The sequence below is a fragment of the Grampus griseus genome (assembly GCF_964374135.1).
Source record: "Grampus griseus genome assembly, chromosome: 20".
NCBI classification, from domain to species: Eukaryota; Metazoa; Chordata; class Mammalia; order Artiodactyla; family Delphinidae; genus Grampus; species Grampus griseus.
This window is the reverse complement of record NC_139014.1, coordinates 49,581,795-49,604,927: the sequence shown is the minus strand read 5'-3', so window position 1 is coordinate 49,604,927 and position 23,133 is coordinate 49,581,795. Positions and strand designations below refer to the sequence as shown.

The following is a 23,133-nucleotide window of genomic DNA, read 5'->3' as shown; positions in this document are numbered from 1 at the left end:
TGAAGCCCTTTGGGCAACAGCTAAGGGTGGGGTGTCTTGTCTGTTCCAGGGCCCGGAGTTCAGGGAGTTTCTCCTCACCAAGCTCACCAATGCAGAGAATGCTTGCTGCAAGTCAGACAAGTTTGCGAAGCTGGAGGTGAGAGCGCGGTTTCTGATCTTCCTCCTGCCCTCCTGGACAGCCTTTCCTGGAGGTCTATTCTTGGGGCTGTTTAAGGTGGGGAAGCACCATCTTTGCCCCTCTAAGCCTTCAGCCTTGTGTTGATATGGAGCTCTTTCTTCTTGCGGGAATTCCATCCAAACTTTAGGTCTAGTCAACCATTCACCAATCATTTATTGAGCACCTACTGTGTACTAGGCTCTGTTCTGTTCCCTGGGATACTGGGATATGTGAGGCACAGTTTCTGCCCTTATAGAGCTCATAGGCTGATGGGAGACGGGTATGATGCAGTGAGCTGGACTGTGATGGAGACCAGCACAGAGGCTGCTTCTGCTGATGGGGAATGGAGGGTGTGTTCAGGGAAGGCTTCTTGGAAGAGGTGGCCCTTGAGCTGCTGAGTCTGGATATCTGATGAACCTTTTGCCAGGAGGAAAGAGTGGGGAGGGTTATTCCAGGCATGAGAAACAGCATGAGCAAAGGCCAGGCAGATTCAGAGAGTGACTTTGTGAGGGAGCTGCAGAGGATTGGATGTGGCCTAAGAAGGATTCATGTGGGGCCTGGAATGGTGGGAGGCCCACCTAGAGATGCTAGTTGGGTCAGATCAACTAGAACTAGAGGTGATGAGTCCCTAATAAAGTTCAGGAGGAGGTGGGAGAGAGGGTAGATTGAAGGCGAGGAGGGCAGGAAGCGTGACCAGTTAGAAGCTATTACAGGAGTCCAAAAGAGACAGTGACAGTGCGCTTACACCAGGCACAGGAAATGGTCAGGATCAGGAAGACCTGATGGACTCCAGTATATAAGGGTAGGGGTAAGTGGGATTGGTGGGGTGGCTCTTGGGCCTTTGTCTTGGGCTCTTTGCTGACATGGGGACCGCTGGAGATGAGTTCTGTTTGGACCTGCTGATTGGAGGTGCCTGCAAAGGCTGGGTTGTGGAAAGGGCTGGTCCTGGTCTGTGTGAATGGCGCCCCCTGGAGGCTGTATACATAGCCCTGGACGCACATCTGGATGGAGAAGAGCTGCGGGCAGTTGGGTACGTGGAGGCGGCAGAGATCTGGGCTAGGAGTCATCAGGGCAGAGCCATGGGAGGGCAGGATGGCCCAGGGAGAAGAGGCAGAGGGAAGAGCGCAGAGGGCCTGGCCCGGAGCTGTAGTGTTAGCTGCAGCATTTGTGAGAGTGGATCTCAGCCTGGATATCGGTCCATACCATTGCCGGGATGCAGTTGGCCAGAACAGCCCTTGGGCCAGGTGTCGGGAGCCCCCCAGGGAGAGGCCACAGCTCTGTCTTCAGTGCCAGCTTCACAGCCCCCACCCTCTTCCCTTCCAGGACCGGACGAGGGCCGCCCTCCTGGACAACCTTCACGATGAACTCCACGCCCACACTCAGGCCATGCTGGGACTGGGCCCAGAAGAGGACAAGTTTGAGAACGGGGGCCATGGGGGATTCTTGGAGTCTTTTAAGGTACGGGCACAAGAGCGGCCGGGGATTGCTAGGGCAGGGAGGCGGGGGCCAAACAAGGGACGACAGCAGGGCAGAGTCCACGTGACCCTGAGACCAGAGCCCGAGTGCCAGCCAGCGGTGGCAGGACCAGCAGGGGCATCACAGATGTTTGCAGAGGGCAGGGGTCTCAGGAAGTGTGAGCGGTCAGAGCAGCCGACAGTGTCTCTGGCATCTTCCACATCCTGTCTTTGATCTAGATCATCTCCTCATCAGACTCCTGGAGTCTGGTAAGAAGGAACAGGGGAAGAGTTAGTAGCAGGAGAGGAGCCCGTGCAAGCCAAGAACATTCTTGCTTTCATCTGCCTCTTTCTGTGGTTGGGGAGCCCAGGGCAGGATGGCAGGAGCAAGGAAACCAGCCTTAGGAATCTTCAGCAGCCAGTGTGGGAGACTGCAAGGATCGTTCCCAGTTGCCAGGGCAGTGGAGGACCTGGCCAGGGCTGGTGGGATGGAGTTACAGGCAAGTCCTCGGGGACTTTGCAAAGGGAAGAGCTTTCTAACCAGAGTGAGCTACTAAAATAAGTAGTGAGCTTTCTGTCCCTGGAAGTATGCAAATAGAGCTTGGACAGACACTTAGCTGGCATGGGGTAAAAAAGGTTCATCATCACATGCTTGCCAAGTGCATGTTGGTCCACCCAGCACTTAACATCCAGCATCCGATTTGAGGCTGGCTGTAATCCTGTGCCGTTGGCAGAACTTGGGTCTTGTTATTTTTCACTCACACACAGGGGGATAGGCTGAGAGAGGCTGAAGGGCTGCTCAAAACCTTACACCTGCAGGAGAGGTAGAACCTTGTTTCAAACCCAGGTTTTCTGGTCTTTAGGTCAGTGTTCTGCTGGATTGCCCATTGCAAGATGATTTGTAAAGCTACCCTTTTGGTGGCGGTATGTGTGGGGTGAGGGTTAGACCTGCCTATATTAGAATCCCAGCTCTGTGCGATCCTGGGCGACAGATTTCTTATCCACAGCACAGGGGTGATCCACAGGGCCTCTGTCATGGAATCAGTGGGAAGACTCCTTGAAATAATGCCTGGAAAAGTACATGTGGCCTGGAATACAAGAAATGCTCAGTAGAAGTGTTAGCTGTTATTACTGTTTTCATGGAAAGTGAAAGCTTAACATACATTATTCCACTGAAAGCCTCATGACTGCCCTCTGTGCCCTGTGAGGAAGGCTACTATTATGGGCATAATAATTTTGGTATGATAATTCGTACCCAATTTTAATAATGATGGGTGTGATTTTGCATGCGAGGAAACTAAGACTCAAAGAGACAAAGCAATTTGTCCCAAGTCCTCCAGCAGACAGGGGAGTTGAATCCGGGTTTGCCAGATTCCAAAGCCTGTGTTCTTAACAGCTACATGACACTGCCTCCTGGTTCCTGACTCCATTAAGATTCCACCCATGCTAGCCCAGCCCGGGCAAGCCTGAGGTCCGCCCCTCGCTGCCAGGCTGGACCACAGAGAGCAGGGCAGAGCTCTGATGGCCTAGTTGGGATCAGTGCTGAGATTCCTCATGGGAGTGGGGGTAGGGGCTGAGCTGCTCGCCTAGGCTGGTGGGAGATTCCTGGGGCATCTGTTTCAGTTGTGATGGACAGTGGCAGCCAGGGTGAAATAGAAATTGGGAAATCAAGAAGAAAGGGGGATGAGGGATAAGAGACGAGATGAAAGGGGAGGAAAGAGGGAGCCGGGTTGGCTAGCCCAGCCGAGAGACGGGTGAACGTGACACCTGGTCATTAGGAAAACCTCTGTAGGCTCTGCCCCCCATCATAGCAAGCGTATCAAACCGTTCCTGCATCCCACAGTCAATGTAATTTATGTAAGACTTGAGCTACAGTTGACTAGCTAACCTCATGTTATATTTTGCAGACATGTAATGAAGCAAATTGCTTTCAGTTTTGCAGGTTTCTTTCTGTATTTGGGAGTTAATAATGACTTTTTTCAGATTTCAAATATTTTTATAACCTGGAAGAGCTTGTAGGCTGTGGACAGTGGATAAAATAGCCCAGCAGCTGCAGACAGGTTGTGAGTCTAAGGGCCATTTGTCCAGGCCCTTCTCTCCAGCAGAAGCAGTTGATCTGTCCTTGACTCCACAGGGTCTGACTAAAGGGCTTTCCAAGAGAGATGCTTCAAGACTTTATCATCGCTTGTCTTTGGTCCTATAATCCAGGGAACTCATCTTTTCAACCCTAAATCCTTCCATCTGTAGGCTGAAGATAGACCCGCTTCTGCATTCTGCTTCCCTGCTTATCTCCGAGGTAGCACTGCGGGGTGAGGGAGGGGATGGTCACAGTCACGCAGTCACGGTCATGGTCAGTCACACAGAGTAAGCCTTCAGAGCTCTGCCGGTTATGATCAGCTTTTCTGCAAACACTGCTGGGCTTACTCTTTTGCCCTGTCCCTTCTGTCATTGCCCTCACGTCTCCCAAGCTGGGGGCAGGCCAGGCTTAGCAGCATGGAGCCCAGTGGCTTGAGGGATTCTGATGTTTGGGTGTGGCCTGTGGCCAGGCCTGTGGTCTGACCCAGCTCAGGAAACTGTTTCTAGTTTTGGTATTTCTTCGTGGGCCCCTAGGATGGCGCTGTGTGTCAGAATCACTGGCATTCCCTTGGAGTTCCTCACCCAGACCTCCATGGGATCCCGCTTGTAGGAACGGTGCATGAAGTGACTCCAGGAAGAAAAGTTGCACGTTTCATCTCGTTCCTGTCAAATTTTCATCTCACAGGTTCAGGGAAACATAACTAAGAATTCCCAGGACTAAAAGTGATCTCAGCCATCTCTGCCCTTGCCTCTGTGGCTGTTCTGCCCCCACTCTCCAGGGCAGTGACCCTCTGTCTCTGTCCCGAGGAGCAGACCTATCACTGCCCTGGGCTGTGCTACCTGGCACCTACTTAGATTAGCTCTTCACATCTTACTTCAACCCCACTGGCTCTAATTTAAGCTTTTCTCTCATGAGAAACAGAACCACTGGTTTATGGACATCCACACCTGCTTCTCAAACTGAGGTGCTTGGAGGTATTCTCAGGAATCTGCCAGTGCTACGAACAGTTTAAAATGTAGCATTTTTACTTTGGATGATAATCTAAATATATATTTAGATGAAATATATATTTGCCATTAAACTCACAATTAAAAGACATTTCTATGGAATAAGTAGGTTTATTGCAAATGCAGTCCATGGGACCACTGCTGTTGGAGGTCCGTGGACATACTTTTGGAGTCTTGCAAGAAGAGTTTTCTAGATAAAGGAGTGTACGTTACTCGCCTTTGAAAAATACTGATCTCTAGACAGTTGTTCTCAAATGTCATTCTCAGGCACTGCCAGCCGTTCATGGTGTTTTTATTGGTCCGTAATGAAATGAGTGATGCTACTTGATGTATCCACGTGCTTTGTACCTAAAACAAATGTGAGCCGTGTCTTAAGAAGCGCTGAGCTAGCCCTGTCCCCTGCTGACCTCATCATGCAGAAAGGGGATGGAGGCCCAGGGAGGAGAAGGTCACCCAGTGTCATTGGAACTGGGACCACAGCAAGCAGGGAGTTGTCAGGTGACTTTCTCCTAGCATCTGAGGGACTGTGATAGTTGATGCACTGGTCTGATCTGACCCCTAGTGGCGGGAAAGGAGCATCAGGCTGCAGAAATCCCTGCAGAAGTACCTGCAGGCAGGCCAGCCCTGGAGCTCATGGATTGGAGCTCTGGTCTTTTGGGGTGGAGATGCAGAGGGATAGTTCCTTCTCCCGTTGGGCTGCTAGAGGGACAGAAGACCCTGTTCTGGACCTAGTACTTCCTGATTAGGACGCATCTCAGCAGGATAGCAGTTAGCATCTTTCTCTCCAAGGGCCCCTGCCTCTGTTGCTTGCCTGGTACCGATAGGCATGTCCCCTTCAGTGCTCATCCCTGTGCACTGTGTCCCTTAAGTTGAGTTTGTTAAATTGAAACACTCACGAAACCCATTTAAGCAAGCGAGGTTTGTGGTTGACCCAGAGGATACGTGCTCCCTCGATGATACCAACGGGTCCTCATCCCCCCTGGGTGAAATGATGTGACACAGCAGGTACTGAGAAAGTGACTCCCTCTCTCTTTTCTGACTCCCCCAAAGGAGAACTCTTTAGAACGTAAGCCGGGAGGTGAGCTGAGGGCAGGGAAACCCTGGTGACTGGGGTTGGTGATTGGCTGGGAGGAGAGCAGACTGTAAGGACAGGTAGGGACAGCTGTGTGAAATGTGGAATAGACACATCTAAGACTCCAGGGGCCAGAAATGGTAAGATTTCAGGTCAGTGCACGAAAGACCTTTCCAGAGGTCAGGCTGTCCGCTGCTGGAACAGGCAGCCTGGAAAGCAGTGAGCAGCCTGCCCCTGGGAAGATGCGAGCAGAGGAGTGGTGCACCATGGCCTGGATGTACAGGGGCTGAGTGGGAGCGGGTCCAGACGGTCCCTGCAGAGCTGATGCCCCTGCGAAGGCTTCACATGCCTTTTCCCTCCTGCCTCCGTGCTTGTCTTCACACTTTACCTGATCTGCCCAGCTTGAAAAGGCTGGTACTCCTAGCTCTATATCACACTGAAACGTGGAATACCTGAGACCTTGTCACTGGGTGATTTTGTCCAAATCAAGCATTATTTTAGGATTTTGGAGTAGCCATAGTCTCTCTCTCCTTTGGTCCCTAAGCGTAGGGGAGGAGGGCTGACCCTGAACAAGCAGGTAACACACCAGGTGTCCGGTCACGTGGACACATCCTGTCTCGTGTCATCCTTGTGTTTACAGACGAGGGGACTGTCTCCAAAAGGTTCACATACTGTGCTTGGAAGAGCCAGCATTCAAACCCCTTCCTGTTTGCTCTGAGCAGCAGATGGCTCCCCTGCACATCCCTGGAATTCCATGTCAGCCCATTATCTCCTCCAGCTTATCTAGTTGACTCAGACAGCAGCACCAAGGGCATTCAAGAAGGTTCTTCCCAGCCTGCTGGAGATGTTTGCGGGGAGAGGTGCTGAAGATCCATGGTCTCTGGTCACCCCTAGTCCATCAACCAGTTGAACTCTGTGTTCAATATGAACCACTTTTGGGGATCTTGGGACCCTTCTATCTGGGGCCCAGGTTCTGATTTGGGTCCTGGCTCCATCTCTTACCTGAGGTGTGACCTGGGTAATCTTTTACCTTTAGGGACCTTTTCTTTTATTTATTTATATTCGGCTGCATTGGGTCTCCGTTGCTGCGCGCGGGCTTTCTCTAGTTGCGGCGAGCGGGGGCTACTCTTCGTTGCAGTGCGCGGGCTTCTCATTGCAGTGGCTTCTCTTGTTGCGGAGCACGGGCTCTAGGCACGTGGGCTTCAGTAATTGAGGCACATGGGCTCAGTAGCTGTGGCTCACGGGCTCTAGAGCACAGGCTCAGTAGTTGTGGCGCACGGGCTTAGTTGCTCCGTGGCCTGTGGGATCTTCCCAGACCAGGGCTCAAACCCATGTCCCAGGTACTGGCAGGCGGATTCTTAACCACTGCGCCACCAGGGAAGTCCTGGGACCTTTTCTATCAGTGCCATCCTCTCTGCATCTCAGAGTGGCAGGATTTAATAAGATCATGTATGTGGAGCTCAGTAGACCAGATACCATCACACAGGGCTTATGACCCATGTCAAATCTTCGCTGGAAAGAGACATTGAGGAACAGATTACAATATAAATGATTAATTAACACGTCATTGTTGATGACTATAGTGGTGGCAACACATGAGGACACCAATGGAATGAAATGATGCTGAGATTTATGGAGCACTTGACTCAGTTAAGGAACCTTGATGTTTATCCAGGGACCCCTCAGAGTGGTACCCCACCTCTCCTGCCCTCAGTTCTCCAAAGGGTTTGTGACTTAATGATCTTTGCAGGATGAAATGAATAGAATGTGCTGGCTGTTTTAACCATGTTGCAGGAAACTGTTGCTAGGGGACTGTTCTGTGGTCTAGAAAGGGAGAGAGAGGGAGAGAGATGAGGTCCCTTAAGGGGTGTCTTTGGCTCAGACGGGAGAGCCTAGGCGACATCAGGAATACAAGGCTGGTAGGCTCCATGCTTATTTGCAAACGGTCCTCCTTTCTGAACCAGCTTCCCTCGTCAGGACAGAAAGGCAGGCGGGTTGTGGTCCTTGGCTGGGTCAGAGATTAGAGAATTCCTGACCTTGGGGAGAGACCTCGGGGGTATCTGCTATTTGGGTTGGGAGCAACATTCACGCTAATTTCTTGGGGCCACCTTGCCATAGACCAAGCTCTTCTCTCGATACTTCAAGGGAGGGAAGGAGACCATCTGGAGGTTGGCACGTGGAGTGTATAAGCTGGCACGTGTGTGCGAGTGCGGGAATGAACCCAGTGAGGAGGAGAGCAGCGTCTTTCTACGTCAGTTTTCCGGAGCTGAGGTTCTGCTGGCTCACACAATAAGGAAAATCCGCTAGTTCCCTTAAAGCAGGGCCCCAGGTGGCTCACGGTCATCCAGGTTCCTTTCCCTTTCCCCTCTGCCGTCCCCTGCTCATCAGCTCTACCTCTCAGGCCTGACCCCTCATGGCCCCAAGGCGGCTGCTACGGTTTCAGGAGCAGACAAGTCACAATCTTTTGGGAACAGCCCCCAGCAGATGTCCCTTCATGTTCCACTGGCAAGGGGAGGGGCGATGTGACTACCTTAGATGGATCCTGATTTACTCCTTTGTCTCGTGGAGGAAGAGAGGGCCATTGGCTCAACAGTGGCTCTGCCGGCAAGGGATGTGGGGGGAGGGGGAGGGCAGCTGTATGTGAGCAACTAGTGATATCCGCATCCTTGTGTCTTTGCACATGGACCTGAGGCCCTGGGGCCTTGGATGACTAATGAATGCAGAGGGCGCACCCGCGGGCCCTGGGTCTTCAGCATTGCCCTACTTGCAGGAACGTGTCTTGTTCCCCCAGCTGACTTGTATGTTCCTTGGAGGTAGGGGCTGTGTCTTCCACTTCTTTGACTCCCTTCCCGTTATTCTTCCAGTTCCTGGCACAGTGCCGGGCACACGAGAAGTACGCAACAAATGCTTATGATTAACAATAAGAATAGCCACATGTATGGGGTACTTACGATGTGCCGGGCCCTCTGCTAAGAGCCCTATATGGGTGCTCACCACAGCCCCACAGTGTAGATTTCCTCCATCCCATTTCACAAGCAAGTCTCAGAAAAGATGAGGAACCTACCAGGGGCACTAGCTAATGGGTCATGGAGCAGAGACCCCAGATATAAATTCTGGCAGTTGGACCCTGGCACTCCATGCTTGTGACTGCTAAGCTGCGTTGCCACCTGGTTGCATTATTATTATTATTATTATTATTATTTTGCGGTACGCGGGCCTCTCACTGTTGTGGCCTCTCCCGTTGCGGAGCACAGGCTCCGGACGCGCAGGCTCAGCGGCCATGGCTCACGGACCCAGCCGCTCCGCGGCATGTGGGATCCTCCCGGACCGGGGCACGAACCCGTGTCCCCTGCATCGGCAGGCGGACTCTCAACCACTGCGCCACCAGGGAAGCCCCCTGGCTGTATTACTGAGTGACCGAATGAGGGATTAAAGGGAAGTGATGGAAGGGTTTGGGGGTTACTAGAGAGAAACTTCCCTTCCTAGACTCTCAGGTCATCTTTGAAGGCCTCCAGAACCACGGAGCATCATCCACATGGTAGGTAGGATCCTGTGGGACTTCCCTTGTCAGGAAATCCTCCATTGGGTCGATCTGAGAACTGCCACTGCCCTTGGGTCCAGTTCCAGACCAACGTAGGCCTGCAAGTCCCTCCCTGCTGCTGGCTCAGCAATCTTGATTTTAGCTCTTCTCATTCTTGCATGCCCTGTGACAAGCCCCTGACCTCCTGGACACTTCAGTGTTTGCCCACGTACCCTTTGCTGTTCAGTGGCCCTAAGTGGGCCTGAGCAGTTCTGTGCTCCGAGACCCCACGCCTCCACCCGGTCTGAGTGTGCATCTCCTCCACTAGCAGCTGTGCCAGGTTTCAGGCTTGTCTTCACAACCTCTTAAGCCTCTGCAAGTGTGCGGGAAGGTTTGATGCGCAGAATAGTAAGAGCCCCGTATGGTTCAGCAAGGTGAACGTATTCCACGTTGCACAAAGTGCACTTCGGGATGACGGCAGAAGGGCTATCCAGTGTTTAAACACAGAAGCACACTTAGCTTTCTGCAAAAAAAAAGAGTCAAATTGGGGGATCCGGGCTTCCCTGGTGGCGCAGTGGTTGAGAGTCCGCCTGCCGATGCAGGGGACATGGGTTCGTGCCCCGGTCCGGGAGGATCCCACATGCCGCGGAGCGGCTGGGCCCGTGAGCCATGGCCGCTGAGCCTGCGCGTCCGGAGCCTGTGCTCCGTAACGCAACAGGAGAGGCCGCAACAGTGAGAGGCCCGCATACCGCAACCATTTTAGATGAGGAAGCTGTAGCTTGGAGAGGTGGTAACTAGACCAGGGTCACCTGGGTTTAGTGAGCTGTCCAAACCTCACTCTCCTCACCTGTAAGATGAGGATAACAGCCTTTGCCCACCTTGCTGGGAGCTGGGGCACTGACCCCTCGGACTCCCCCTGGCCGGTGTCCTCCCTCACTTCTGCCTGCAAAGAGCCACCCATTCCCAGAGCATAGGATGGAATATGTGAAAATTCTCTGCAAACTGTAGTGACTGTAGTGTGGGCCACTGAGAGAGAGAGAGAGAGAGAGAGTGTGTGTGTGTGTGTGAATATGTGTGCACAGGCTGAAGGCTGTGTCTGCAGACCCTGTCAAGTGGGACAGGGTCATCGAGAGGGACCAGACTCCAACCCTTAGGCTCCTGTCACCTGCTCTCCCCACAGAGGGCCATCCGTGTGCGCAGCCACTCCATGGAGACCATGGTGAGCAGCCAGAAGAAGCAGCATGGCGGGGGCATCCCCGGCAGCCTCAGCGGGGGCATCTCCCATAACAGCGTGGAGGTCACCAAGACTACCTTCTCGGTGAGAGCCGCGGGCCCTGGGGCAGCACATGGGTCCCGGGGAGGGTCCCCCAGGCCTCAGTGGGGGAGGCTTGGGCCAGGTGATGAGACCAGTGATGACAGAGGGAAACTGAGCCTGTTTTGGGGGTGAGCCCAGGCCCTGCCCTCTGAAATGGAGCCCCCACCCCAGGCAGCGCCTGGGGCTGGCCCTGCCTAGAGGCCTCCCGTTGTCCTGTTCTCTGAGTTTCCTCGACAACTGGGCCTCCTCCTGAAGGCCAACCCTGCAAAATGGGCCTGAAGCGAGTTTCTTTGCTTGGGAGCTTGGGACCCGTGACTGTGAGAAGGGTGTCCTTGCTTTGTTATTATTGATGCTAACAGTAGCTGCCCTCCACTTGCTGTGCACCAGGCACTGAGCTAAGTCATGGACATTGTCTCATCCGATCCTGTGACAGCTGTCTGAGGTAGGTATTGATGTGTTTGTTCTCCATTCCTCCTTGAGGAAAAGGAGGCCCAGAGGTTTTAAGTAACTTGCTACAGGTCACCCAGGTAAGCTGAAGAGCTGAGATTTGAATGCAGGTCTCCCTGATCCAAAGTCGAAGCTCTTAGTCACTGTGTAGACGGTTCCCAAGGAAAGAGCCTGGCAGGTCTGTGGGTTCGAGTGTGGTCTGCTCACACCAGGGGCTGGCCAGGGAAGGAACCAGTCAGTCCTTTACAAAAGCAAAGTGACTTTGGATTTGTATAGACTAGTCTTTTCTTTCTTTTTTCTCTTCTCTTCCTTTCCTTTCCCCTCTTTTCTTTTTTTTCTTTTCATAGTGGAACACATCCATCATGATACCAGCGATTAGTATTTTAAATGGTCTTGCATAATTCATTTAACTTACCAAGTATTTTCATAGCTATTATCTGGTTCTTCCCAGAACGTCTGTGAAGTGAGCAGGGCAGAGCAGTTATCTTCATTCTGTGGGTGAAGAGACTGAGGCCCAGAGAGTTTTGTCACTTACCCAAGGTTGCACAGCATGTGGATGGCAGAAGTTGGGGCCTGGGTTAGAAGCCTGGTGAGCTCTAGAGATTGGCTGTAGGCTCTTGTCTCCCCTCAGTCTCCCACCTCTCCATGGTCCCCCTGTGTGTGGCTGAAGCAGGGCCATGTTCTTGGGGGGCTCCCCCTTTGCCCGGGGCTGCGTGTGGACCTGGTTCTGCGGCTCCCGATCTGTCTTATTATTGTGACACCAGCTTGGACCCATTTCTTTGTGAGCAGCTGACGGAGAGTCGGGAGCCCTGGGCTCTTGTGCTCACCTGCTGGTGATTTGCTATTATGACCTTGGCCGAGTCTCCTCGCCCCTCGCCCCTCAGCTCGGCGGCTTTTTCGTTGGTAAAGCGTGAGGCTGGACCTGGGCTCTCAGCTTTGTGGTTCTCAGTCTGTGACCCCGAGTCATCCTGTCCTTATAAATATGCAGGGCTCTCCTGAGGGTGGCCCCGACCCCATGTTCCTCCAAGAATTCTGGTCTTTGGTAGACTGTTACCTGGGGCCACGAGGTTTGGCTTAAGAACCCAGGAAAACATGCTGCAGGTGGCTTGAATCTTAGGGTCCCAGATCCCATTACTAGATCCCAACCTTCCTGGCTGGCTCGCTGTGTTCTGGGATCTCCTCCAGGCCAGCTGGGGATTGCAGGACCTAGTGTAGGCCAGAAAGGGGGCTGAGAGGAAGGAGAGCTGCGTTTGGGGGTGTGGTCAGCACTCATTCTGGCGGTTTCTTTGACAGCCTCCGGTGGCAGTGGCAACAGCGAAGAACCAGTCACGGAGCCCCATCAAGCGGAGGTCGGGGCTCTTCCCCCGTCTGCACACGGGCTCTGAAGGCCAAGGGGACAGCCGGACACGATGGTAACTGTGCCCTGTGGGGGTTGTCAGCTCTCACCACTGCTGCAGCCGTCAGGTGTCATCCTTGGGGAGGGCTTTGCGTAGGTTCAGGAGATGCCTTCCTTTTGACCCTGTTCCCTCCTCCAGGGACCTGCACACCCCCGTCACCCACTCAGCTCCTTATCCACTGAGGCACATTTGCCTGGTCTCTGCACGGGACTTCCAAAGTTGTCCTTGTTGCCTTTTGACCAAAACTAGAAACAATTGCTTGGATTCTTTTTTTTTCTTTGCCTCCTTTTTCAGTGCTTACTCAAATGTCCGCTCTTATGGAAACCTTCCCTGATTCTACCAGGGGGAGTTCATCAAACTTTCCTCGGGGCTTCTAGAATGTTCTCTCTCTCTCTTTTTTAAAGCAACTCTCATATTGCATCATACTTAACCAGTTCCAGCTAATGGACTTTCTGATCCTTTAATCACTGAGCCCTCTTGTCATTTAATTCGGCAAGCAGCATCGCTGAGTGCCTGCCGCGTGCTGGGCTCAGTGCTCTGACAGAGCTACAGAAGATGCAAACCTGCCTTCCAGAAGCTTACAGTCTTGAGAGGGAAAGGGAGGCTTTTAGGCTGATGTCCAGGCCTCCAAGTGGTCTGTCTGCAGCCCTGGAAGGCACCATCCCCTGAGCTTGGGCGTGCAGGACCAGGGGCAGGTTTATGGAGGGGGATGAAAAGCTGTTTGGAACCTGTACATGTGAGTGAGTCTTTGTGGGCCCCCCAGGAGAGAAGGGCAGAATTGGGGGTGGTCAGAACTGCAGGTCTTGAGCTTAGGAGAGAGACCTTGACTGGAGAAGAAGAGATGGGAGTCCCTGGGGGTGGAGGTGGTGTTTAGAGAGGGACCAAGGAATACAACCCCACAGGGGGTTGTATAGAATGCCTGGGGAAGACCTGCATTTAAGGGCAAGTGGAGGGAGAAGAGCCGGTGAAGAAGACTGGGAAGAAGATGAGAGAGGAGAGAGCCTGGAGGTGTAGGGGTGAGGGGGTGGATCTTAGAGGCCGGGAGAGGAGGCGTTCCAGGAGGGAGGGGCAGCTGTGTCAGGCACGCAGAGAAGTCCAGCTCAACGACCCAAACCCCTGCTCGGGTTGACAATTAGGAGGTCATCAGCAACCTCATTAAAAGTGCATTGAGGCACCTCTCGGCTCTGGGATGTCTATAAAACAAAAAGATAAATAATAACACGTGCTGGGAAGGATGTGGAAGATTTGGAACCCTCGTGCATAGCTGGGGGGAATGTAAAATAGTGCAACTGCTTGGGAAAACAGTCTGGCAGTTCACCAGAGGGTTAAACAGAGAGTTACCAAATGTCCCAGCAATTCCACTCCTAGGTACGTACCCGAGAGAAAGAATACATGTGTCTACATAAAAACTAGCACACAGATGTTCATAGCGGCATTATTCATAATAGCCGAAAGTGGAAACAGTCCAAAGGTTCATCACTCATTGAACGGGTAAATAAAATGTGGTCTATCCATAGAATGGAATATTATTTTGCAACAAAAAGGAGTGAAGTACTGATACCTACTACAACATAGATGAACCTCGAAAACACTATGCTAAGTGAAAGAAGTCAGTCACAAAAAGACCACACCACATTGTATGATTCCATTTATATGGAATGTCCCAAATCCATAGAGACAGAAAGCAGACAAGTGGTTGCCAGGGGCCAGGGGGAGGGGAGAATGGGCAGTGATTGTGAGTGGGTCCAGAGTTTCTTTTAGGGGGGACTAAAATGTTCTAAAATTAGATCATGCTGATGGTTGTACAGCTCTGTGGATATACTAAAAACCATTGAATTGCACACTTTAAATGGGTAAATTGTATGTGGATTATATCTCAATAAAGCTGTTATAAAAATAGAAGTGCATTGAGGACAGGCCCATCATGTCCCCAGCAGCGGGCACCGGCTAAACAGTGGGTGTCAGTGCGTGGTCTTTGGTAAACTAGAGGAGGAGGAAACCCTGGAGCCCCGGGCCGAGAGTGGCCCACATCCCAGCACAAGGGCCGGATCCAGAGCGTTCATTTTACAGTCTGTGTGAAGTGTGTCCCCTGGAGTTAAGCAGTGGGTGGCCTGGCCAGCACCCTGAGGAACCCATGTGTACTGGGTTGTTTCCCTGTTGGGTGGATGTCTGAGACCCCTTCCATTCCCTCTGTGGCCTGCCCTTGACCTGGAGCTCTGCTGGGTGGGATGGCCAGCTTGGGTGGGGGGTGGACTTGGGTTCAGGGACATCAAGCCAGGACTCTTGCTTGATAGGTCTTGACTCTCACCGAGGAGGCTGGAGTAGCCTCTGATGGAGCAGAGAATTCTGTTGTCTGTTGCAGCGTCTGAGGGGGGCTCGGGTGGGAATGGAGGTCCGGTGGCCGTGCTCTGGCAGGGGCACTATGCCCCACAGGTCCCCATGGTGCTGAGTGCTGGGGGTGCGTGGGGGGCTGGGCCCAGGGCCTCACTCCTCTTCATCCTCACTTCCTCAGCGACAGTGCATCCAGCAACCCGAAGACCCCAGAGGGCGGACACTCTTCTCAGGAGATAAAGTCTGAGACCTCATCCAATCCCAGCTCTCCGGAAATCTGCCCCAGCAAGGAGAAGTAAGAGAGTGTGGTGGGGTGGGGGGGGTGGGGCGGCTGGCTTTAGCCACCGGGCCCGGGAGTATGTGCTTTGCTCCAGGCAAGCTGAGAGTTGGCGTCTCTTGCCTTGGGAACCCTCTGGAACGCAAAAGTCCACCAGCAGGTGCACGCGGGGGGCTGCTGGTGGGCGAGCTCAGGCCTGCTGGGCCTGCCTCGTCCTCAGTCCCGGGAGGGTCGTGGCGGGGGTCTCGGCGTGTGAGCAGAGCCTGCCTTCCTGTTCCCCCGCAGGCCCTTCATAAAGTTGAAGGAGAATGGCCGAGCCAACATCTCCCGCTCCTCCTCCAGCACAAGCAGCTTCAGCAGCACGGCAGGGGAGGGCGAGGTCATGGAGGAGTGTGACAGTGGGGTAGGTGTGGCCGCGTCCAACGCTGGGGAGCGGCGGGGCAGGGGGGGGGGCACCCTGGGCCCAGCCGTATACTGCTCTGTGCATTAACATAGCTACTGTGGGCAGAGGCCCCTGCAGGCTCTGCAGATAAAAGGAGAAGCGTGGAAACAGGAGAGGGCCCCGTCGGCCATCACCACCCTCTGGGAGCGCCGGGGTGGGAGGGGGCGGGGCAGTGGACGGCTGCCTGTCTCAGGCTGCCGAGGGGGGAGCTGCGTCACTCGCCCAGCCTCTCTCCCCAGAGCAGCCAGCCGTCCACAACCTCTCCCTTCAAGCAGGAGGTGTTTGTCTACAGCCCGTCCCCAAGCAGCGAGAGCCCCAGCCTGGGGGCAGCCGCCACCCCCATCATCATGAGCCGGAGTCCGACAGGTTAGTGGCATCCTGTGGGCGGTGTGTACCGTGTGCCCAGCGGAGGCGGGGCTGTGGCCTGACCGTTGTTGGTGGGACGGAACAGCGGAACTGGCCTGTTTCTATTTCAGCCCCAAAGTATTAGGGCCTCCAGCGCTGCCAGCTCACCGCATCGGTTCATCACCCTTCAGAGGCCTGTGTTCTCATCCCCTCCTTACTCGTGGGGAAACTGAGGCTCAGAGAGTGCAATGATTTGCCAGAGGAGCTGGGCTTGTGTGATTGGAAAGCTGAGGCTCTTTCCCTGACCTCTCGCCTCACCCCATCACTGACCCAGGGCCCCTCTGTCACAGCGACCATCCTGATAATACAGAGATAAGAGGTGGGAAGAGTGTTGCAGGTGGACAGAACAGCAGTAGAAAGGCCTGGGGGGAATCCAGAGACTGTGTTCTGGACACGCACGTGGTTCAGTGCGGCTGGAGTGCACGGAGGGTACCCGTGAGAGAGGAGACAGTGGTTAGGACCACAGGCTGGGGCTGCCACGGGGACCCTGGTGAGCATTTTGCATTATCCTGCCAGCAGTGGAAGCCGTTGGAGGGCTTTCAGTCTTTGAAGGTCCTTTAAGTATAGACGCGCCATCCGAAGGAGAGAGACCGTTTTGGCGGCTGCAGCTGGCTGAACAGAAAGGATTGCTGGGGAGTGGGCACAGGGAGGGAGAGCAGTGAGGGGCCACAGTGGCTGGTGAGGGGTGACAGGGCCATGGATCTGGGGGGCTGTCTGGGGCAATGGGAGGAGGACGTGGATTCAAGGGATGTACAGGCTCACTAGTGGGGGCTCAAGGAAGGCAAGGAGTCCGGGCCTTTCAGGGTTCTGTGATCCCTGCAGTCGGGCAGAGAAGGCGGAGCCCGCTCTGGGGAGAGGGCGAGGGGCTGGAGCCTGAGGGGCGTCCAAGCGGACATGTGCTGTAGGCACCACTGGGTGTTGGGGGTGCCTGGAAATCAGAGCCTTGGTCCTGCCCTCGAGGAGGGCAGCATAGTGTGGGGCAGGACTCTGGAGCCTGAGTCCAAATCCTGGATCTTCCACTTACTAGTGATGAGCCAGGGGGCAGGTTACTGAGTCTTTCTGTGCCTCAGTTTCCCCAAGTGCAAAATGGAGGGAGGGGACTAGTTTCTACCTCGTATGGTTGGTTGTGTGAAGAGTAAAAGAGAGACTTACAAGAGACCTAGAACTGTTAACCTAAGTATTTGTTAAACAACGAGAATAAAACAGTCGTGCAATCAGTGGTTCTCAACTGGGGCGACGTTGCTCCCCAGGGCACGTTTGGCAGTGTCTGGAGGATTTTTGATTTGCATGATTGGGGGAAGGGAGGGTGCTGCTGGCATCTAGTGGGCAGAGTCAGGGGTGCCCCTAAGCATCCTACAGTGCACAGGGCAGTCCCCACGACAAAGGATTACCTGGCCCAAAAGGTCAGGCTGAGGTTGAGGAGCTCCAATCGAAATGATGGAAACACAGGGCCAGTGGGCCCACGGGGTGGTTTAAGCCACAGTGCTCCTGGGGTTCTCATGGTGAAGGAATGTTGGCAAAAGGCGACATGTGATATTAGGGATAAGGGGAAGGCCTGGTTCACAAGCAAACAATCGCTTGTGTAGTACGGCAACCCCCGCCGTGGCTGGTCCGCTGTGGAGCTGGGTTCTAATCCTGGTGCACCGTTGGCAGCCCCACCTCTCTGAACCTCAGTTTCCTCATCTGTAAAGTGGGGTAGTAATACAAATTCCCTGGTTGTTTTTTTTTAACAAGGCTTAATTAAATATTGAAAGAATGAAAGAATCTATAATCAAGCCTGGCTCTGACTTAGTATTAAATATCAAAATAAATAAGGTTTCAAGTAAAAGGAGGTTTAGAGTATGACTTGCTGAAGGTCACCCAGGGCAGAAGGGGACCTACAACGGGTCTGTAACACCTGCCCAGTGCTTATTGCGACCCCACCTCCTATGGAGTATTTAACCCTGAGGAGCTGCCTCTTACCCCCAGCCCCACAGGAGTTATGCTTTGTACCCGCAGGACCAGGGTGGGTTTGCGGAGATCTGGAAACCTGTTTTAGAGGGAGAGACAGGGCCAAGGAGAGGGAGATGGCTGGGAGGGCCTGACATCTGATCCTCCATAATCTCCGATGCCCTGGTCATTTCACAGCTGGGCTCCCTGGGGCCCTGAGGGGGGCTGGTGGGTCACACCGAGAGGTAATCCTAGTGCTGAGTGGAACCCTTGAATGTGAAGCGTCAAGACTAAATCAGCAGCCTCCAGGTGGAGTGTACTGAGCTCTAGATTCTCCCAGCCGGAGGAAAATCAGAAAGCCAAGGGGCCCCCCGGCCAGTGGTGTGCTGGTAAATGTTTAACAACTGGCTCTCCCACCATACACATACACACACACGCACACACGCACGCACGCACACACGTATGTGCTTACTGTAAATTTTACTGATATAGAGGATCTGAAGCACACAATTTATAAATAATGATAAAATATACAACATTCTTTTTTTAACATCTTTATTGGAGTATAATCGCTTTACAATGGTGTGTTAGTTTCTGCTTTATAACAAATGTCCATTGACAGATGAATGGATAAAGAAGATGTGGCACATGTATACCATGGAATATTATTACTCAGCCATAAAAAGAAACGAAATTGAGTTATTTGTAGTGAGGTGGATGGACCTAGAGTCTGTCGTACAGAGTGAAGTAAGTCAGAAAGAGAAAAACAAATACCATATGCTAACACACATATATGGAATCTAAAAAAAAAAAAAAGGTTCTGAAGAACCTAGGGGCAGGATAGGAATAATGACGCAGATGTAGAGAATGGACTTGAGGACACAGGGAGGGGGGAAGGATAAGCTGGAACGAAATATACAATATTCTTTACTATAAGTCGACAGAGCCAACTGGTTCTCACAAAGCACCTTTACTAATATTTGCCCAACCTTTGTATCCGTAGACACCGTAAGGTTCCAAATGACGAACAAGTATAGTTCCGACACGAATGATGATTGATATTATTTTGTCAGGGATGTGAGCAACTTCTTTGCTGAATCAGATAATAGTTTTCAAATACTGGAAGAGTATTTTCTCAGTTTTTTGTGCCATTCACAATGTAATGGCTATAGACAAACACATTTTCAAGTCTGATCTATATTAATAATGTTTTCTCCATGAGTTTCTTAAGTCTAGACAAGAAAACAATTATTCAAGCTCTGATTTAAAACGTTTGCTGATTTCTCTGGTGTGAGTACTCCTGGCTGATCTCAAGCGCCCAATGTGACATGGAGTTGGGAAGTACTACCGGACAGATATAATAGACGTAAATAACCTTAGGAGAATAAATAATAGTAAAATGTAGTGAAATAACTAGGCAATGATAACTTCTGAGTATTTATTACCTTTGGGGAATATAATTTGTTTAATTGTAAGCTTATATAATTTAAAAAAAATAACTCTGTGTAACAACCAGCTCACAACATTTCTGAAAATTTGCGAGTTGGCTCTTGTGAATCGGTGCAGGTCAGCTAAAGTGCCTAGTGGAGAGGAGGCCCCCCCTTCTCCTGGCCTCCGTATCCAGCGCCCGCCCTGGAGCCCCAGTGACCTCTGCAGCCCCACCTCCTCTCAAGGGCTTCCTTCTTTTTCCTAGATGTCAAAAGCAGAAACTCCCCGAGGTCAAACCTGAAATTCCGCTTTGATAAGCTCAGCCATGCCAGCTCCAGTGCGGTGAGGATCTAGGGGTGTGAGGGTAGCAGGGGGAGCCTCCCACCTCCCACGTTCCAGCCTCGGCCATCCTTCCTGGGGGTGGGGGAAGAGGGCGCCTCACACCTCACATGGGGGGAGGTGGGGAGAAGCCCTGGTCAGATCTGGGGGTGCCGTTGGTTCCCGCACGGTGCAGGCATCAGCCTGGGGCTCGCCAGCCACCTTGGCCATGCTTCCTGTGTTAGAGCCACACCCTTGGACACAGGCAGGTTCCAGTTGGGAACTGTTGCTCCTGGGGTCTCCTGTCCCTTCCTGGGCTCTCCAGAGAGCTGAGCACTGAATGTACAGAAGCTGTAGTTGGTGGGGATTATGTTGTCTAGTTATTTAAAACCCTCATACGGATTTTTCTTGAAACAGGGTCACTAATGTGAAAGAGGAGTCCTTCGCTTGTCAAAGGTGGGTCAGGTGTTAGTCCTGCTGTGGCCACAAGGGAGGGTGTGTTACTAAGATCGGGGCACTTGTGGCCTGATAATGTGAGAATGGCCAGAGAGATCCTGACCGCCGGGTGGGCTAGTCACCTCTTCCCTGGAGCCTCTGTGATGGGGCCCAGCTCTAGATGGGGAAGAGGGCAGATGGTCTCGGGTGCCGATGGGAAGGTTTGCCTGATAGGATTGGGCCAGACTCGCTGAGTGGGTCTCCCTTCCCCACAGGAGCTTGTTCCAGCAGGCAGAGGGCAGCAGCCCAGAGCCCTCCTTCCTCACTTGGCCCCCTTGCCTCCCTGTTACGGCAGCCTTTCCCTCCTTGTGTCTTTGGCCAGGGCTCTGGGCTGAGATGTGTCCTCCTTGTGCGTCCAGAGGTGCTCTGGTCCCCTAAATATTGTGCGGGATGAGCCCAGGGAGGACCCTGCTCCCAGCCCCCAGCCAGGGGTGCATGAGGTTTACAGCAGAGCAGGGCATGGGTCCAGCACTCCACCACCAAGGCCTGGCCTCCTGCTAGGGCAGTTACTAGAGACCCTTCTGACTTCCCAGCCCTCTCCCTGCCATGGGGCTCCCAGGGGTGTGAGTCACATTTGGAACCAAGGGGAGGGGCACAGCTGAGCCCACATTATGTAACCCTGATCTATGTAAATGGGAATGTTGACACTCACTCCGACTCCCATCATGTACTTCAGATGTCTGGTTCACCAAAGCGATGTTTCTGCCCAACTTCTCAGGCTGTGGAAAGTCTGCACCCTTGTATTGGCAGCCTCCCGTCCTAAGAATATGTAGCCGTGGGCACATATGTCTCCTCTCTCCCTTCACCTACTATTTGGTCATCGTCTCCCTTCTCCTTGTTTTTTCCAGGGAAGCCCGATTCTGTCTTGGAGAAGGCTCCTATTCCAGCAGTTTGGGGGTGCCGTCCACTACTCTGAGCGTCACAGGCCTGCATCTCCACTGGCCACCTGCCCACCAGACCAGCTGTCTGTCCCAGTGTCCTGACCTGGCCACAGTCCTGCCCATCCCTGCCAGCGCCTCCCCCTGTCTGGACAAGGCCTCTTTCCTCCAGGCCCCCCTGCTCCTGACCGCCTGATGTGATGTGTGTCTGGGTCATTTGTCATCTTGTTTTGTCTGCAGGGGAGCGAGTTGGGCAAGGGGGGATCTGGGTACCAGTCAGAGTCCAGAGAAGTAGAGAGAGTGGTGAGGTGGGCAGCAGAGACTGACAGCAGGTTGCTGCACCCAAGCAGGGGCAGCACCATGTCCTGGACATGGCAGGAAGGAGGCTGTAGCCACAGCAAATGCATTTAGTAGTGGTGGAGGGACCATTTTTCCAGGAACCCAGATTTGTAGCCATCCTCGAAGGTGTCCTGCTAGAAGTCGGTTCTGCCGCTCCCACACGTCTGGAGCTCCCAAACATCTGTTTCCTTCTGTGCTGGGAGTTTCTTATCCATCTGCTGACGTCAGGCCCAGGTTGCCTCTGTCCCTGCTGCCTGTGTATCTTGAGCCACGAGGCCGGTTGAAGCTGAGACCCGGCTGCGGGTAAGCGGGAGCGGGCGCCGGGTTCTTCCTGGACGTCCTCATTTCCCACAGGCTCCTGATGTGGTGACGGTGGGAGAAGCCATCAGTCTTTCCCCTCTGAGCAGACGCTTTTCCCTTGAAGGGGTGGGCAATGGGAGTGGGAAGGCATTCAGGGAGAGCCAGCAGCAGGTCCTGGGCACTTGGCCGAGGAAAACCTCAGGGCCCAGGCCTAGGCTGGGATCCAAGTCTCTGCTGGTGGTGGAGGTTCGTGGGAGATGTAGAGAGTTACTTTAGCCCACCCACTTAGGTGGGAGCCCGAGAGAGGGGTAGGTGGGCCCCCTAAGAAACAGACCTGAGAAGTGGCCTTTACCCTCTCTTTGCTAATGGGGGTGCTCTGGGCAGGATCTGAAATGTGAGGGGCAACTGGTCAGGTTGGTTGGTGCTCTGGGGGGGCTTCTCTCCAGCTACCAAGCCTTTTGGTCCTAGCAGGGCTCAATCCCTCCACCCCCCACCCCTAAGTCCTCCTCTTCCCCTCTCCAGCCACAGGGAGTCCGTAGGCGTTTGTCTCATCGGTGGGATTCCTGCAACTTGGGTCCCGGCTGGGTGCAGTTCAGACACTGCCTGTCACCTGCACCCCCAGCCAGAGCCACCCTTGCTGGGCTGAGCCAGCTTGCTCTCTGAGAAGCGGCCCCTCCTCCCTTCTCACCCATCTGAGTCTGCAGTGCGGCAGGTCATTTCTGCTGACTGGCCGTGGTGGGGTTTAAGGCAAGGTATCCTCCAAATTAAACAGAGTCTGAAGAGCAGACCCTTGCGGTGCTACAGCTCCAAGCGTGTATGGGGCCTTAGTGACTCGGGGCTGCCAGGGTGACACAGGCTGGGCACCTGCTTTACTGAGCAGAGGACGAGGATTTCCAACCAAATGCTTTATTTGCATTGGGATCTGGGCCTATTCCCAAGGCAAGACATAGAAATGTTATGCTTGTTTTTGACTGATGTGACCATTTCCCTGTTGTTTTTGCTTTTAGAGCAAAACCTTGATCCTCATCCCCGACTCACGTGGACTTTGTGGGATCCTATTTACAGGCTGGGTGGACCTCTTCCCTCATGCTAGAAATGTGTTTGCTTAAAGTACTAGTCCGGTAAGATTTATTCTAGTTAGAAGGTCAACAAATGTCTGTTTAGCTTTTATTAAAAATCCCTGTAGCGGCACCACTGCTAGGCCTGCAGATTCTGGAGGCGTTCTGTTGGCTGGGTTTCTGAAGGAACTTGAAAGGTCAAACTGCATTTCTTTAAAAACTGTTCAGGTTCTGGCTCGCTTCTCTGGGTAGCTGGTATTTACAGCTGCCTGGTGGTTGTGCTGTGCTGTGTTTGTCGTGGTCTGGGGGTCCTCTGGGGTTTTTAGGTTGTCTCCATTCTGTCCGGCTTGAGAACCTTACAGCCACCTTCCCCCACTGCCCTGGCTGCTCTCCCTGCAGGCCCCACCTCTTGGGAGGGCTTTGCCCCCTGCCTCTGAGCCAGTGGCCAGGATGGCTGGGTGTGTCCAGAGAAACTGAGAGGCGCAGG

At 53.3% G+C, this 23,133-nt stretch overlaps 1 protein-coding gene across 1 annotated transcript in view; it reads left to right on the top strand.

The window, feature by feature from the left end:
• Nucleotides 1-22,216, top strand: part of RAP1GAP2 (RAP1 GTPase activating protein 2) — a 100,525-nt gene extending 78,309 nt beyond the window's left edge. Inside the window, exons 14-23 of the mRNA XM_082679940.1 lie at nt 50-136; nt 1,481-1,615; nt 10,468-10,605; nt 12,343-12,461; nt 14,959-15,072; nt 15,340-15,457; nt 15,736-15,862; nt 19,524-19,600; nt 19,994-20,032; nt 20,920-22,216. Of these exons, the coding sequence (XP_082536066.1) occupies nt 50-136; nt 1,481-1,615; nt 10,468-10,605; nt 12,343-12,461; nt 14,959-15,072; nt 15,340-15,457; nt 15,736-15,862; nt 19,524-19,600; nt 19,994-20,002 (924 nt within the window). The 3' untranslated portion in view covers nt 20,003-20,032; nt 20,920-22,216. The remainder of the gene's footprint in view (nt 1-49; nt 137-1,480; nt 1,616-10,467; nt 10,606-12,342; nt 12,462-14,958; nt 15,073-15,339; nt 15,458-15,735; nt 15,863-19,523; nt 19,601-19,993; nt 20,033-20,919) is intronic.
• Nucleotides 22,217-23,133: the final 917 nt, after the last annotated feature.